This window comes from Nematolebias whitei, chromosome 12, assembly GCF_014905685.2.
Source record: "Nematolebias whitei isolate Nwh7 chromosome 12, NemWhi1, whole genome shotgun sequence".
NCBI classification, from domain to species: Eukaryota; Metazoa; Chordata; class Actinopteri; order Cyprinodontiformes; family Rivulidae; genus Nematolebias; species Nematolebias whitei.
In genome coordinates, this window is record NC_056509.1 from 9,451,612 (window position 1) to 9,470,410 (window position 18,799).

An 18,799-nucleotide genomic window follows, 5' to 3' on the forward strand; every position below is an offset into this window, starting at 1 on the left:
TCATTGAAAGACTTGACTCCTGTTGCACGCACTTACCTGTCTGTACCAAAACCCCTTTATAAGGAGATGAACTATCTTCACAACCTCATTGCACAAGGCTGGGTGAAGAAATCTAACTCGACTTATGCATCACCAGCTGTTTGTGTAAGAAAAAAAGATGGAAGTCTACGTCCGTGTATAAATTACAGAGAACTGAATAAAAAGACTCATCCAGATAGACAACCAATACCATGCATCCAAGATATCCTTGACAGTCTTGGTGGAAACTCGTGGTTCTCCTTATTAGACGAAGGAAAGGCTTACAATCAGGGATTTGTGGATGAAGACAGCCAGCCTTTAACTGCATTTGTGACTCCGTGGGGCCTTTATGAATGGATAAGGATTCCATTTGGACTCATGAACGCCCCTGCCGCCTTCCAGTGCTGCATGGAGGAGTGTTTGGAGGAAGTGAGAGATGACATATGTGTCCCTTATTTAGATGACACGTTGGTCTAAAGTCAGTCATTTGATGAGCATGTTGATCATGTGCGGAAAGTGCTGCAGTTGTTAAGGAGGTACAGAATTAAATTGAAACCTGCCAAGTGTGAACATTTCAAAAAGGAAGTCCACTACTTGGGGAGAATTGTTTCAGCTGAAGGCAGTAAAATTAATCCAGCAGACACTATTGCTGTGAGAGCATTGAAAGAAAAGAAACCCAGCACCGTAGGTGAGTTAAGAGCAATTATGGGGTTACTAAGTTATTACAGACAGTACATAAAGGATTTTCACGCATAGCACTGCCATTGTACAACTTGCTAAAAGGCCCAACTAAAAATGACAATGTGCCACAAAACAGGAAAAACACAAGAGAAGTGATAAAGAAAGGAGTTTCATCAAACAAGCCTACTGAGTGGAGCGAGGAACATCAGCACATATTGGAGAGGTTAATAGACTGTTTGGTTGAACCTCCAGTCCTCGGCTTCCCAGATTTTTCACAATCCTTCATCCTTCACACAGATGCATCTAACAAAGGTCTTGGTGCTGTCCTATATCAACATCAAAATGGTAAGCTACGTGTGATAGCCTATGGCTCTAGAACATTGACTACCTCTGAAAGAAATTATTATCTTCCTTCAGGTAAATTGGAATTTCTAGCCATGAAGTGGGCCACCACTGAGAAATTCCAAGATTATCTGTATTATGCTCCAACGTTTACTGTGTTCACCGACAACAACCCACTGACATGTTTTGTCAAGTGCCAAGCTGAACGCAACTGGATGCAGATGGGTAGCTGAACTTTCAGACTTCCACTTTACCATACGTTATCGTCCAGGTAAAGAGAATGTGGATGCAGACAGTCTTTCAAGAATACCTGTGAATTTGGAGGAGATGATGAAGCAGTGCACAGAGGAACTGACATCTGACTGTGTGGCTGCGATAACTCAAACTGAAGCTCAGTATCCCACCTCACCTCAGGTATGTTCAACCCTCACTTCTTTTGAATGCACATCCGAGATTGAAAAGGTCCACAAACAGCTGTCAGCTAATGAGATCCATCAAGCTCAAAAAGATGACAAAAACATTGGTCCCATAATGCAGTGCAAAGCAGACAATAACAAACCGTCGGTACAAGAGAAGAACACGTTCAGTGTAAAGAGCAAGTGTTTACTGCGTGAGTGGGAGAGACTCCATATTGATGAAGATGACATCCTCCACAGGAAGACAACAAACAAAGCAACTTGTTACCTGAATTGTACAAAGCTACTGTATTGAAAGAGTTGCATGATGAGATGGGCCATCAAGGTATTGATCAAACAACATCACTGATCAGGGACAGATTCTTTTGGCCTTATTTGCAATTAGAAATTGAACATTATGCTTCACAGACTTGTACCTGCCTTAAACAGAAAACACCATGGGCACCTCTAAATAGTATCATCACCACTCAACCATTTGAACTAGTGTTGATTGATTTTCTCCATTTAGACAAATGCAGAGGTGGATATGAATATATACTGGTTATTGTTGATCATTTCACCCGTTTCGCCCAGACTTATCCAACCACCTCCATGTCTGCCAAAACAGTTGCAGATAGAATATTTAATGAATTTGCTCTCAAGTTTGGACTGCCTGCAAGAATACATCACGACCAAGGTGGTGAATTTGAGAACCAGCTCTTTGTGCAGTTAAAAAAAGAACTGTGGCGTTTTGGAATCACAAACTACTCCCTATCACCCACAGGGAAATGGGCAAGTTGAACGATTTAACAGGACATTATTACAAATGTTAAGGACACTGACTGACAAACAGAAGACAAATTGGAGAGAATCTCTAAACAAGCTCATCTTTGCATACAACTGCACATGATCCAAGGTAACAGGATTTTCACCATTTTCCCTTTTGTTTGGACAATCACCAAGGTTACCTATCGACCTGCTGTTTGGACTCACCTCAGAGACAGGAAGCACAGATCATCGTGCATACATGGAAAGATGGAAAACAGAAATGCAAGAAGCCTATAAACTTGTTCAAGCAAATGCAAAAAAGTCAACTGATAGGAGTAAGAAATCTTATGATGCAAAGGTGAAAAGTTCACTGTTGTATTCTGGTGATCGTGTCCTTATCAGGAACCTAACACCAAGAGGAGGTCCTGGAAAACTCCTCAATCACTGGGAAGAAAATATCCATACTGTCATTCATCAAGTTGGAAAACATATTCCAGTATATGAAGTCAAGCCAGAACAAGGAAGAGGAGGATCAAGAATCCTCCACAGAAACTTATTGTGATTTCTTGCCTTTTGATGTTCAACAGAAAACGATGCCAAAGAAAAAGAACTTGACAGAAAAAAGGACAGACAACACATGTTGGAAAGAAGATGATGACGATGATGATGATGATGACGATGATGATGATGATGATGATGATGATGATGATGAATGTGGATACTATTACACCCCAGTACTACAACACCAAGAACCCATGCCAGACATGGACAGTGAAAATATCACAACAGGAAACAACCAGAGAGCACCAAATGAGAACCTGGATGACCAAGCTTCTGAAGAAGAGGTATCAAACACAATTGAATCTGGAACACCGCCACATAATGTGTTGCCTGAGACTGATCATTGTCCTGAAGATTCACAGCCTGCTGAGGAAATGGTAATGACATTCCAGAATCTCAACATTCAAATACAGAGAGCCAAGAAAGACATCTCTATGACGTACCAAGACGAGAGAGGCAAGCTCCTAAGATCTTCACCTATGACCAACTTGGAACTCCCATCATGCTACAGTACAACGCATGCAAATGAACTATTGCACCACTACCAACCCACATTTTACAGAGACTTTCTCCCAGTGATGTGGATGCATCCTTTTCAAGTAGACCAACCTTTGTTTGTACCTGGATATTAGACCAAAGTAAAATGTTTTGATTTTCAGTGCCACTGAATCTGGTTTGTTAACAATAATTGTTTTTTTTTTCTGGTGTAAAATTTGTGGTTTATTAATGTGTGATGTTGGGACGACATCTAATTTTGCAGGGGAGTATGTGATACATTGAAATTTATTTAAAAGAATAGTTGGATCAACTATTCTTAATGAACAGCTGTGATATAAAATACAAATTCATTGTTAAAAATGTTTAAAATAACTTTCTGTAAGGACTTTCCTGTTTAGAGTTATATATCTGTGATCAACTTGCTGAGTTCTGATGGTCTGTGATCGATTAGTCATGGCTGCGGGGCTTGAAGGAGGTGGAGCTCTGACATTGCTTCATTCCCGCTGCGGGGCTTGAAGGAGGTGGAGCTCTGACATTGCTTCATTCCCGCTGCACCTGCCTGAATGAAAGCAATGTGTCAAGAGTATCTTTCACTCTTATTCTCTTCTTTCAGGTAGTTAAATAATTTTTGTGTTTAAAACGGTTATTAAACATTTTCTGTTGTGTTTTTGAGTATTTTCATCTAAAGATCGAGTGGTTTTCATCAAATGGTTGATGTTTAGGACTGTTATTTAAAATGTTGTTTTATGCTAATTAGCATTGCTCAGTCTACCGTCGATGTCCCAGCACGAGGCAGACGTTAGTGCATGATGTGTGTGCATGTGTTGACTATTCATCTTAGTGAATTAAACATTCAGAGAATGAAAATAAGACTATTTTGATTACATTTATGTTTAAATTCATTATCATTGTTTTGGCAAAAGGACAGATGAACATTTCTATTTTTTATTTTCATTTAAACAAGAATATGAGAAACGGTATGTGTAAAAGATGTGAAGTAATCTGTTTTATATTTTTTTTATTATTTAACTGCTATATTGGATTTGGTTTAAAGATGAAACTTGTTCTTTCTAGTTATGTAAATACTTTGAAGTGTAAATAGATTCCCGCTGCACCTGCCTGAATGAAAGCAATGTGTCAAGAGTATCTTTCACTCTTATTCTCCTCTTTCAGGCTGCTACAAGAGCAACTCAGCAGTACTATACTGAAGGAGAGCTTGTGTGGGTTTTGACTAAGGCTAGGCGGAAAGGTTTGTGTCCAAAACTACAAAGACGTTTCAAGGGTCCTTTTAAGATAATGGAGCCTATTACGGATGTGCTGTAATGTGTAGCACCAGTAGGGGGTGGGCCTGAGGAGGTGCTGCATTTTAACCGTTGGAAGCCATATGTCTCCTCTTTTCTAGATCCATCAGGGAGTAGGGGGGGGGGGGGGGGGTCCAGTAATCTTCTGCAGCAAGATGGGATCCCTTCTGAGCAGCCTCTTCATCAGGACACCTCATCAGGGCCTGATCCATGCTCTCCAAATGGACAGGAACTGGGAGACCAGTACGAATGCAACTCTGAGCTGTGGAGTCTGGATGCGGTGCGGCCCTCAACTAGCAGTGGTGACAATGCAAAACACCTCTTGTTTCGGGTGGTCCGGGTCATCAAGACAGAAAGTAGGGTTGTACATCTCTGTGTGAGACGATTCGATTTGCATCTAGATACAAAGGTTACGATTCGATTCAAAAACGATTTATTTTAAAAACTGAACGATTTGATTCGATTCGATACAGTGGAAGAGCGATTCGGTTCGATTCGATTCAACTTTATATAATTCTACAGTTTAACATTTGTTGAATGTAGACAAATATTAATTATGAACAAAAAGGGCCATTTCTATAAATGTGACATTCTTACATTATTTTTAAATTTGTAAAAGTTTACATATATCATATCTAAAAGCGTGCAGTAAGGCACTGGCAAAAATAAAGTAAAAAGCCAAACAACAGAATCGCATGTCAAATGTGTTTATTTTTAGACATGGACCTAAAAAGACCAGCTAAAAGAATATTTCTTTGTTTGATGGGATCAGTATAAAATGAGAAAATAAAGAAAAATTATAAAATGCACAAATGATTACAGCAGCATGTAATCAAAAAAATGGGAATAAGCTACAGTAAGCACAAAGCACCTGTGCAATAACCTGTCACATACCCTGCGTAGTTTGGTAGTTATGTGCAATATATATCATGTGCATTTTAGCTTATATTACATTACTACCTTGAAATACTTATTCACACAAATTCATTCTGCTTCACTGTAAAAATTCTACAATGTTGTTTACCATTTTTCTCTTCAGAAACTTTGTAAATATTATAATTACTTTTTCACTTTTTGGTAGTTTATTTTGTACCCTTATTGCATGCTTTAGTATTTCTTGTTTGCTTGTTTTTTGTTTTTTAGCAAGTCAAATCGGTTCTTCTCATCCTGAACATTTCATCGTGTTAACCTTGCATATGACAAATAAACACAACTTGAACTTGAACTTAATAATACAAAAACATAATGCAAGAACAGTACGCCTAACAACAGCAGCACGAACATGAGTTTGTGTGAGCAGGTGGGCACAGATTAATATAACATCATGTCATTTAAACAGCAGCATGAGATCAGATCAGCAGCATGGATAATCAGCAGCACATCAACAGTCAAAGTGCCGATTACATGTATAAAAGAAATCAAACTGCAGCTTTCTGACCTGGTGAGGTAGTCTGAATAAAAGTAATGTCCTGCATTTCTACATTCACGTCAGGTTCAATATGAACTCAAACACAGTGAAGTAGTTCACTTCCTTATGTTTGTATGTTTACCTATATTTTTATTCATCATAATCACTGTCCTCATCTTTTTTTTGCAGCAGATTTTTCTTAAGGAAAATCAGCGGATCCACATGCTCATGTTTGAGTAGACTGCGTTTTGTGGAAACAATATCTCCTGCAGTGCTGAAAACTCTCTCAGATGCCACACTGGTGGCCGGTATGCACAGATACATTTTAGCCATAGATGACAGCAGTGGCAAGTCCTGTTGCTCTTTCCACCACTGTAGTGGGGGGTTTTTTCAGGGGCAAAGGATCACGCTCTCTGTACCTCTTGACTTCTTCATTGGCCTGGTCCCTCACAGATCTAGATGCCGTCCTTACTTGAAAGTCTTCTCCCAACAGCTGGTCCAGGGCTGACATTTTCTTCTTTTTACAAGGAGGTTTATCATCTGAAATAGAAAACAAGTACCTTATATTACTGGCTATGTTTGCCATGAAGTTTTTTAATTGACTACCATTTTATGTATAAATCTTCATTTGATGTTCAGAATTTATTTATGCAAGGACTCGTGTACATATGTAAAATATGTATCATCATCATTATTATTTAACTCTTTCTTTGCATGCAGATCCTCTCATTATAGTGAATGTGTTTTATACTGATACTATGACTGCAGCACAAGTTTAAGACAAAGTCTTCTCGTTCTTGATCACAAGTTATAAAACACACAAACCTTTATGCTCATCTTGGGTCTGGGGTACATCAATGCAGACGTCCGGATCTCCATTTGCAGGTTCACTCTGACATGGATCAGTCTGCACTGGACCTCTCTGAACTGAACCCCCCGTTACCTAGAAATAAAACATAAAATAACATTTAGTGTACAGTATGGTTAAATGCAGTGTAAAGAATCAAATAAACAGTAGTCAGAATATATCTAATGACAGCAACAAAACACAGCAGACTGTAACTGAATGTACTGTAATATGTATTTTGACAGTGTGTTGGGGGATTTACCTTGTGATGCAGGGATGCTGCTTCTGCTGATATGCTTGTGAATGTCCTCTCTGCATCATGGTTACTGAGGAAGGGCAGGGACTTAAAACGGGGGTCCAGAGCTGCTGCAGTGTGGAAGAGATCTTCAAGGCCTGTGTAGCGTTTCTCCAAGTCATTCTTGAACGCCTGCTTCATCTCTCTGATTAACACTGAGTCTTCATCTGATGGTTCAAAGTTCTTTTTAAGCTTTGCTTTTACAGGAAGAATCATTGAGAGTGTGGGTCGCTTGTCTTCAGACATGCTGGTAGTCACAAGTTTGACTGGCGCCATCAGTTTGACAATGTCTTCAATGTCGCAGAAGTCTTTGTCCTTGAGAGTATTCACCTCTTCTCCTTTTCTGAGGTCCCTGGACATGAGTGCTGCAGAAATCGCAGGATGTTGCTCAAAAAAGCGTTCAAGCATGTCATGGGAGCTATTCCACCGTGTGGATACATCTTGGATGAGTTTGTGGGAAGGCAAGGCTAGTTGTTTCTGTTTCTCTTGAAGGATTTCTGCTGCCCTCACACTACGATGAAAAAAGGCAACGGCTTTCCTCACTCTCCCCAGCAACCTTGCTACTGTGTCAACTTTAAAGGCTTTCTGTGTGGCGAGATTAATAGTGTGTGCAAAGCACATGAGGTGAGGGGTCATCTCTGCTTCCACTCCAGCTAATACCATGTTTGTGGCATTGTCTGTCACCAGTGCTGGATCTTTATCAAGAAGGTTCCAGTCAACACATGCCTGTTTTAGCAGAGCACCAATGTTTTTCACAGTGTGGGATCCTTTGAATGCCCTGGTTTGTTACACATGCACATTTAACTTCCAGTCTGGAGAGATATAGTGGACAGTGATGGTCACATAAGACTCAGTGGAGCATGACGTCCAGGCATCAGTTGTAATAGCAACTCGCTCTGCATGTGCCAATTCTTTTTCAACTTGGCTCTTCACTTGGGCATACAACGCTGGCATGCATGTGTTTGTGATATGCTGCCGGGACGGAATCTTATATCTGGGCTCTAACGTATGAATCAAATCCTGAAATCCTTCCCCCTCCACTATATTGTACGGCCATAAGCCCTTAGCTATGAAACGGGTTATTGATGCCGTTATATCCTTAGCTCGTGATGAACTGTCGCCGAGTTGCCCGTAAAATTTAGTGATAACGTTACCCGTCGCTCTCTGTGTGGCAGCTGCCTGCTCCTGCTCGTTGTTATGGGGCTTGAGAAGTTCGCCATACTCCTCTCTGTGTTTTCTCGTTGCATGTTGATCAAGGTTTGTTGTGCTACCAGTGTACTTCAGAGGTGCTCTGCATAGCTTACAAATAGCGTGGTTTTTTGTCGAGTTTTCCGTCCTTCTTGTAAAACCCGAAAACGTTCCACACTTTAGACTTTTGTCTGGCTGCTGTATTGAAAATCTTTCTCGGTGACCCGCTAACGCTGCTACTATTTACATCCATTCTCGTTGTCTTGGTGAGCTACGGAGCATGCGTGAGAATAGCTTCGCGGGCATTTCCGACTCTTGCGTTGTTTTATAAACGCACTGTCAACCGAGCTAGTCTTGCGATACCCGGTTCATGTCTCTTCAACCGGTTCATCTCAGCATTTGTGGCTGGTTGCTGTCGATTTATACGGCTGCTACCGACACAACCATATCGCTAGCTTGTCAAACCGGATATCCGGTCGTATCGGTTTATCTATAACAACCCTAACAGAAAGCATGGACAACCTCATCGGGAGAGGAGAGCCCCTGTTTGGATGGGGGTAGGGGTTGAACGACTACATAATTTTTAAACTCGACATTAATATAATAAAACTCGAGTAGAACTTGAGTACTTGATGACATCATAGGATCTAAAGATACAAAAATAAATAAATAAATAAAACCACAAAAAAGGTCATTATTTACAAAAAAACGACCAACAAAACATTGGGAGCGTTTATTATGCTCCTACCATTTATATACAGCAAATAAGTCACAGGATAAACTAAACTATTAGTTTTTATTATTAAGCTGCAAACGTGAAGAAATGTGCAGCACGTCAAAAACGAAAATAAAAACCGTGGGACAGTCGACCACCCCGCACCACTGCCCACAGTGGTGTGCATTAGGTTTAGCTTTAGAGATTAATATGTTTATAGGTTTTTTATAGGTGTAGAGATTAATATTTCTTTGCTTTTTGTTTGTGAAACAAAGTCAGAAGGAAGCTGGTTCTGGTTCGGTCGATTGGACCCGATGTTACACCATATTCTGTGACCTGCAACAGTGCATGCAACACCGCCCCCTACAGTCACAACATACAGCGGTCACAAAATATGGTGCAACACCGGTTTGCAACGCGCTCCAATCAGGACGTTGTTTCATTTTCCGTTTCCTTATGGTAGTTGAACCAGAAGATTCATCTTTTGTGAAATATTTCCAGACTATTGATGCATTTCTACCTGTCTGTCAAGACTGGGCCTGCTCTGCTCCATCTGTCTGCTTGGAGGAATCCATTTTGTAACCCGCGCCCGGTGCGGATCACGTGACACGTGACGCAATGACGTAACGGCGGCGTAATGACGTCACCACTGTAAATAAGTGCCGCTTTGTTGTGGAAGTCAGACTGTCCTTTAGGCCCGTTTCACTTTGGGCCTGTAGGAAAGTACCAGAGTTTCCAGCCTAGTTAATTGGAAACGGATGAGCTGGAGGCGCACACACCCACACACACGCAGCACACACATGCAGGCGGAGGAAAGAGAGAAGAGTAAAAGGAGAAAAAGGATGGAAGACATTCCCTCCCAATGAAACTGTTATTCTTTAAATAAATAAACAGGAATTGTTGATTTACAAACGAATCAAGTAAAGATAATCATGTTGATATTATAATCTTTTGTGATTTTAAAATGTATTTTGTATAAAGTTCGTTTTATGATGTTGAGAGCTTAAGAAGAAAATGAACTGTCTTCTCAGAAATGTTTTTACAGAAATTATGTACAAGTGATGAGTTACTCATGGAAAAATGTTTAACAATAACGCTTCTTGAGGCAGCACCGAGCAAAACATAAATCCTTATAAGGAAACGGAACAGAATAACAAGCTCTAAGATTGAAACAGAGAAATCCGGACTAAACCAGACAGATTAAAGTGACACCCACTTTTAATATGTATGAGAGTGATGTAATCATCTCCTATAGACATGCATAGAAATCCTAAGCAAACTCCAGCCCAAAAAGGAGGGCAAAACGGGTGGCATGATCTATCGGAGGTGGTAACCAAAAAACTTACTCTATAAATATACACTGATCTGACAAACTGGGGCTGAAAAGACGACTGGAGTGTGAGGAGTACAGGACAAGTTTTTGACGGTTCCAGCTGAGGAAGAAATTGGACAGATCCGAAGAAGAAAACTCCTCTCTGGAGTTATTCTTCATTTCAGCCCGGATCATCACCCAGAGCCTATTTCTTCAGATTCTGAACAGCTGTGGAGCCTGAGGCGGCCTCATTCCAGAGCGGGTGAGGTAATCTGCTCCTTACTGCACCGGGATTCTCAGGAATTCCATCAGAGAGTGATGGTAAGGAGACGTCTCAGAAATTTTGTCCTTAATCAACCTTTAATTCAGATCAGAGCGGTAGTCTACAGGATTGCAAGCAGAGAGATTGATTATATTTTGGATTCAATTGCTCAGGGTTGCCGAAGGTTGTTGGAAGTGGTAAGGGATAACATATATTGGATTAGGTTGTGAGTTGGGGGTGAGTGTGAAGGTTTTTGGAGCATTTAAGTGCGTCAGAACGATCCTAGGGGCTCCTAGGGCATGGCTGGCAAGAAGGAAAACGGTTGAGGCAGTTTTCCCCCAGCTCTCCTCAGGTTCAGAGAACCACCTTGTCAAGCAGACTGATCAACCTCTGGAGTCCAACTAAATCTCGGAGCCACTTATTAATCATCATGTATCCTCTGTGTAATCAAATGTAATCACTGTGTTGGATTGTGCTTACCACTGTTCCCCCTGCAAATTCATTGATTAAAGCAAAGCAAAACATAAAATACTGGATTCTTATTTCAACACCCCTTTGTTCATGGAAGTGGAGAACTTGGTTCAATGTTAACAACAAAAGCTTGGGAGGTTTTTAAGGGTTTCGTAGCTTTGAGTATAAAACAACATCCAGGAATCTTACTCCTAGATTTCAAACAAAACCAGATCGGATAACAATTGTAACGCTAAATTAGGAGATGAGCTACCGTGAACGTGTGCTTCCTCGTCTGTCGAACGTCCCCACTCCTGCTGCTAGGTCGGGCAAGGCACGAGGTGAGATTCTGGGTGTGGTGCACAGATAGGGGGTAGTTAACAGTCTGGGTGAATCATCTCAACACAGCCTTAGACTAAACCATCCTAAAAAAAACAGCTACGGGTGATACCTGGGCCTTAGGAATAGTTTTAGACCACTTGGAGGAGAAGGCTGCAGTGAGGGCGTGGCACGTGTCCTGTGTCTACCTCACTGGGGAAGCGAAACACCACGAATACTCGATGTGAAATTAAATACCTCGATAGGTGTCCTAGGAATCTATGTGTAGATTATTCGAGTAGTCTGTTAAAGCCCTAGATGGGGGACTATGATTTGACAACTTGACTCGAGGACGAGTCCTTTTTTTTACAAGGGGAGTGTGTGGTGAATAAGGCCTGTGGCTGCTGCAAGGAGTTGATGAGTAGTAATTGAACTCACCTGTGGGGAAGGAGATAAAGGGAGAACAGGAGTAGAGACTGGAGAGTTCTTTTCTTGATTTGGTGTTGCTGGGCTGGACACCAGGTGGGAGGGTTCCACAATGACCAGCACTGCCGGCAGTGAAGACAGCTAAGTAGGGGAGCTGTTCCTGTGATAGGAGAGGCTGGTTGCCTCTTTTAGGCAGCGAGGGACTGGGGGTTAGATGTGCCCTTTAAACCAGATCTGGCATACCTAATTGAGGTGTGTTCCCATGAATCTGAAACTGTCAACAAGGAAGAGGGATGGCAGAGAAGGAGGGGGCATGCCAAAGACACCATTTCAGCACCAACATAACTGGTTTGTTCCACTTTGGAGTAAGCTGTTGGGGGAAGAATCAGTTATGTGTTGTATGTGTCCTTGACTGATGAAGCCTTCCGGATCGAAGGCGAAACGTTTCAGCACAAAAAAAGCATCTGGTTGATAATTTCACAACTTCTTTGCAAGCTTCACTCGATAAAGCAACTCCGTTGAAAAAGAAAGTAATCGATCAGAGGAGGCTCCTTGGTTCAATTCTGAGTTACGTACTTTAAAACAGACATCTAGAAAGCTGGAAAGAAAATGGCGCTCCACAAAATGTTGAGGAATTTTACTTATCCTGGAGAGATAGCCTGCTAATGTACAAAAAAGCACTCCGTAAAGCTGGAACTTAATATTATTCATCTTTAATTATTGAGAAAAAAAATAACCCGTTTCAGTATCATAGTACTGAAAAGGACAACTAGTGCCGTAGTACTAATAAAAAAATCCTGTCTCTGTTGATTCATGCATCCCTACAACTATAAGCAGTGATGACTTCATGAGAATATTTATAAATAAAAAAATTTCAATTAGAGATAAAATTCAAACCAACATTGCTAGTATCACCTCTGGTTCTGTGTCAGATGAGACAACTTTATGACTAGAACCTGATTTATGTTTGGACTGTTTTTGTCCTGTTGAGCTCTCTAAATTGTCAAAAACAATAGCTTCATCCAAACCGTCCACATGTCTGCTAGATCTCATCCCAACCAGGCTATTAAAAGATATATTTCCCTTAATTAATAACCATGTCTGGGATCTGATTGTCTCTAATAAAAGGTTATGTACCACAGAGCTTTAAGATTGCTGTAATTAAACCTTTACTTAAGAAACATAACACTGACTCAGGAACTCTAACCAATTATAGACCTATATCTATTCTAATTTTCATCTAAGAAAATTCTAAAGAAAATATCCTGATGCATGCTCAATAATCCAGGTAGAAAAATCTAAAAAAGTTAAATCTGGTCCTCTGGACATTCAAAAAAACAAAACAAAGCAAATCAACAAAAAAATGTAGAAACGTTTCGTCTCTCATCCGAGAGACTTCCTCAGTCTGAGGAGCTGTATTCAGCTCAGTCTCTTAAATAGCACCGTCTCAGGGTGGATCAACCAGTTTTGCTGCTGACAACCAAAACTAGCTGATCACATGCTCAAGAAGGACCATCAGCATAACAATGGATCATTAGCACACTGATGGCTGTTTACTGTTCACAGAGGGCTGAGTGATACTACCAATCACAGCATTGTAAGAGGGGGACAGTTCAACCTGGAGGCCTCCACCCCTGTTTAATGATGGACGGTTTCTTTTCACAAAGATGGCCTCCTTTACTCCTTTCTCAAACCATCGTTCCTCTCTGTCCAGGATGTGAACATCTTCATCCCTGAAAGAGTGACCGCTGGCCTGGAGATGAGTGTAGACCGCAGAGTCCTGGCCTGATGATGTTGATCTTCTGTGCTGGGCCATCCTTTTGGCCAGTGGCTGTTTTGTTTCCCCGATGTAAGACTGATCACAGCCCTCCTGACACTGAACAGCATACACAACATTGCTCTGTTTGTGCCGGGGGACTGGATCTTTGGGATGAACCAGTCTTTGCCATAATGTATTTTGGGGTTTAAAAGCCACTGGGACGTTATGTTTAGAAAATAAACGTCTCAGTTTCTCTGATACTCCCTCAACATATGGAATGCCCTGAGACAATGCTATTTAAGAGACTGAGCTGAATACAGCTCCTCAGACTGAGGAAGTCTCTCGGATGAGAGATGAAACGTTTCTACATTTTTTTGTTGATTTGCTTTGTTTTGTTTTTTTGAATGTCCAGAGGACCAGATTTAACTTTTTTAGATCTAAAGAAAATAGTTGCTGGTCAGTTGCATGATCATCTGTAAAGAAATAATCTTTTTGAAGAGTTTCAGTCAGGGTTTAGAGCTCATCATAGCACAGAAACTGCACTGGTGAATGTTACTAATGATATTCTCATGGCCTCTGACAATGCACAGGTGTCTACACTGGCCCTTTTTGACCTCAGTGCTGCATTTGATAAAGAAGATCAAAATATTCTACAACAGGGAATTGAATATGATATTGGAATTACAGGAACGGCTCTAAACTGGTTTAAATCATATTCTTCTGATATATTCAGAGTCAGATTCTTTATTGTCATTCGCACCTCATGTGGTGCATGTGGTGGAGCAAAATTATGTACACAGGGTCCCAGTTACATCAACATCTAAGATATGAACTAAGAAAAACATCAACTAAATATACACTAAGCACTCATAAAATAAAAACATTGAACATAAGCACAAACATGAACATGAGTCTGTGTGAGCGGATGTGCACGCATGAACACATCCACATTTAAACAGATCAGCAGCAACATGAAACAGATCAGCAGCAACATGATGTGGTTTTTTACAGTGATTATTCTAGTTAGAGATTCATGAGTCTAACAGCCTCAGGGTAGAAGCTGTTCCTCAGTCTAGTGGTTCTACACTCAATGCTCCTCAACCTCCTTCCTGAGGGGAGTGGGGCAAAAGGTGTGTGTGCTGGGTGAGTGAGGTCCTTCATGGTGCAGGTAGCCCTCTTCCTGCATCTAAATGTGTAGATGTCTGTGATGGTGGGGAGGCTGAATCCGACAGTCTTCTGTACAGCCTTCACCACTCTCTGCAAAGCTTTTCTTTCTGCAGCTGTGATGTTGATGTTGATGCTGTCACGTTGATGCTGGAGCACATGATGCTCTCCACTGCACACCTGTAGAAGGAGGTGAGAACTGAGCTTCCCAGACCAGCTCGCCTCAGCCATCTGAGGAAGTAGAGTCTCTGATGAGCTTTCTTGATCAGGCTGGTGGTGTTGTTGCTCCAGCTGAGGTTGCCTTTCATGTGTACACCCAAGTACTTGTAGCTGGAGACCACTTCCACCGCAGATCCTCTTATGTTCAGGGGGGTGTAGATGTTTTTGCTCCTTCTGAAGTCCACAATCATCTCCTTTGTCTTCTTCACATTGATGTGAAGGTTATTCTCTTTGCACCAGCTCTCCAGGTGTTCCACCTCTTGCCTGTAGCTGGACTCATCATTGTTTGTGATGCATCCCACCACTGCTGTATCATCTGCAAACTTTACAATGTGAAAGCCTGGATGGGTAGCTGCACAATCATACGTGAGCAGAGTAAACAGGAGGGGGCTCAACACACATCCCTGAGGAGAGCCAGTGCTGAGGGTTATGGTGGAGGAGGAGAAGTTGTGGATCCTCACTAACTGTTGTCTGTTTGTTAAGAAGTCTAGTACCCAGTTGCAAATGGAGGGGCGTAGTCCTAGTGTGGATAGTATGTCCATCAGGTTTTGGGGGATCATGGTGTTGAAGGCGGATGTGAAGTCCACAAAGAGCATACGGACATAAGAGTTTTTCTGTTCCAGGTGGTTGAGCGCAGTGTGGACCACAGAGGAGATGGCATCCTCTGTTGATCGGTTCTCACGGTATGCATACTGATAAGGGTCCTCGTTGATGTTGATGGTTGTTTTGATGTGAGTCATGACCAGTTTTTCGAAGCATTTAGAAACTATCGGGGTGAGGGCCACTGGCCGATAGTCATTCAGACCAGTCACTGTAGAGCTTTTTGGGACTGGGATGATGGTGGCAGTCTTCAGGCAGGTGGGAACTGTCTCAAGGGTAAGTGAGGTGTTAAAGATGTCTGCCAGCACCTCACAGAGCTGATCAGCACATTCCTTCAACACTTTACCGGGGAAGTTGTCTGGGCCAGTTGCTTTGTGTGGATTAATCCTCCTGAAAGTACTCCTTACTTCGGCTGAGGTCACGCTGAGATGCTCTTCATTCGGTGGTGAGGTGAGTCTGGTGCTAGGTGGTCTCTTCAGGTCTTTAAAGCGTGCATAGAACTTGTTGAGGGCATCAAGCAGAGATGGGTCTTTGGGGCATTGTTCGCTCCTTCCTTTATAATCTGTTATGCACTTAATGCCTCTCCACATGCTCCTAGGGTCTTGTGAGATGAATTGACCCTCGATCCTCTGTGCATATGTGGCCTTGGCCCTCTTAATACCATCAACCAGCACTTTTCTTGTCCTACTCAGCTCCTCTGAGCTTCCAGACCTGAAGGCAGTGTTCCTGGCTTCCAGCAGGGTGCGCACCTCTGCATTCAGCCAAGGTTTTCTGTTTGGGTAGCTTTTAACATTTCTGATAGTGGAGACGGTGTCAGTACATGTACTAATGTAACCCAGAACTGAAGATGTGTATTGGTCCAGATCAAGCGATCCTCAATTTTCAGCAGCTTCTCTGAAAACCTGCCAGTCTGTTCGGTCAAAACAATCTCTCAGTATGGGGCCACTGTCCTGGATCCAACATTTAACTTTCTTTTGTACCCGTCTGGAGTGTCTCAGCGGGGGCATGTAAACAGGAGCCAGGAAGATTGAGATGTGGTCTGACAGTCCTAAGTGGGGGCGGGGTTCGGCTTTGTATGCATCTTTTACGTTCGTGTAAACACGGTCCAGCGTCTTGTCTCCACGTATTGGAATTATCACATGCTGATTAAAGCTTGGGAGACAGTCCTTTAGATTCACGTGGTTAAAGTCTCCGGCTACCATGTAAAGAGCCTTGGGGTGTTTGCTCTGCAGCGAGCTGATGATATCATGTAGCTCTTGCAGTGATTCATTAGCATTAGCGTCCGGAGGAATGTAAACGACAGTGATGAAAGTCACCGTGAACTCGCGGGGTAGATAATGTGGCCGACATTTCACGGTTATTTGCTCCAAAGCTAGCATGAGCTATTTACAAGAGTACAGTTCGTGCACCAACTTTTACTCAAGTAAATGCATACTCCGCCTCCCCGTGATTTCCCCGTTAGTTCGCTGCAGCGGTCCACTCGAAAAAAAAGTGTCATCCAACTGGAAGACTGTATCCGGCGTTTCGCTTGTAACCCACATTTCTGTGAGGCAAAGTACCGCACACTTCTTCATCTCTTCTGAGGCGCCCGCTCTCAGACGAAGTAAATCCATCTTGTTGTCCAACGAGCGGACATTCGACAGAAAGAGAGACAGCATGGGGAGTTTACCGGCTTTAGCGTTAGCTCGTAGACTCACCATAACCCCCGCCCAGAATCCTCTCCTCTTAAGCCGGGAGCAGCGCTTCCTCTTCTGCCCACTGGAACGCCTCTGCTGCAGCTTCCAGGTAGATGACTTTAAGATCTGCATTCTGCCGAGCGTAGTATTCCAGTTTGTAAATGTAAATAATGAATCTTCATCATACAGCAAAGTTAGTCCTGGAGCCCCTCAGGGTTCAGTGCTGGGACCAATACTCTTAACCATATATACGCTTCCATTAGGTAATTGTATTAATAGCATGGGATAAATTTTCATTGTTATGCTGATGATACACAGTTATATTTGTCCATGAAACCCAATGAATCCAATCAGCTACTTAGACTACAAGCATGTCAAAGACATAAAAACATGGATGACCCTAAATTTTCTGCTTTTGAATAGACAAGACTGAGATTTTGGTTTTTGGACCTGAGCATTTTAGGAATAAATTTTTCAGCCTTTTGCCCCCCTTGAATGGCATTAATCTGGCCTTTAGTTCTAATGTTAAAAATCTTGGTGTTATATTCTTCAGGACATATCTTTTATCCCACACATTAAAAAAGTTACTAGAACCTCCTTCTTCCGCCTGCGTAATATTGCTAAAATTAGAAACATCTTATCTAAAAGTGATGCAGAAAAACTGGTTCATGCATTTGTTATTTCTAGACTGAGCTATTGCAATGGTTTATTATCTGGGTGTCCAAATACTTAAAACATCTTCAGTTAATCCAAAATGCTGCTTCCAGTCTTAACTAGAGTTAGTAGGAGAGATCATATCTCTCCAGTTTTACCTTCTCTCCACTGGTTCCCTGTCAAATCCAGAATTGAATTCAAAATTCTACTTCCAACCTAGAAAGTTCTCAACAACCTAGCTCCATCTTATATTACAGATCTTACTGTTCCATATTTTCACAACACAGCACTTTGCTCTCAGACTGCAGGCTTACTCGTGTTTCCTAGAATTTCCAAAATCAAAAAGGAAGAAAGATCTTTCAGTTATCAGGCTCCTCGCCTGTGGAACCAACTTCCAGTTTCTGTCCATAGGGCAGCTGTTCGACGTATTGGTTTTATGCTATTAGTGCTTAGCGCATTATTTAATTGAATTTTTTCTTAGTTCATATCTTACCATACCATACCATACCATACAATACCACTTTATTTATAGAGCACTTAAAACAGATACAAAGCCAACCAAAGTGCTGTATAGACAAAATAACAGGTAACACACAAAGCAAAATACAAAATGAGGTAAATCAGAATATAGACAAAAAACGATGCAGATAATGACGACAAACCAGTGTGGAGCATACAGGATCAAAACACAGATCATCTTGTGTTGAAAGCTATTGAATAGTAGTAAGTTTTTAAACGGGACTTGAAAACCAAGAGGGAGGGGGCCTGTCTGACAAGCAGAGGTAACTCGTTCCAGAGTCTTGGTCCTGCTACAGAGAAGGCCCCGTCACCTCTGCGCTTAAGACGAGTTCCTGGAACTGTGAGGAGCAACTGGTCTGCTGACCTCAGGGAGCGTGGTGGGACATACGGTTGTAGCAAATCAGAGAGATGGGGGGGGGGGGG

General features: G+C 41.9%; 2 protein-coding genes across 2 annotated transcripts in view; both read right to left on the reverse strand.

Moving 5' to 3' along the window:
* The window catches only part of il17a/f3 (interleukin 17a/f3), an 89,391-nt gene that overhangs the window by 34,693 nt on the left and 35,899 nt on the right, over positions 1–18,799 (reverse strand). The window lies entirely within an intron of this gene.
* On the reverse strand, positions 6,731–7,364 carry LOC119418017 (E3 SUMO-protein ligase ZBED1-like). Its single transcript, XM_037685261.1, has 2 exons — positions 7,082–7,364; positions 6,731–6,915 (listed from the first exon to the last, which is right to left on the reverse strand). The coding sequence occupies exons 1-2, from the start codon at positions 7,358–7,360 to the stop codon at positions 6,781–6,783; spliced, it is 414 nt and encodes a 137-aa protein (XP_037541189.1). The 5' UTR covers positions 7,361–7,364; the 3' UTR covers positions 6,731–6,780.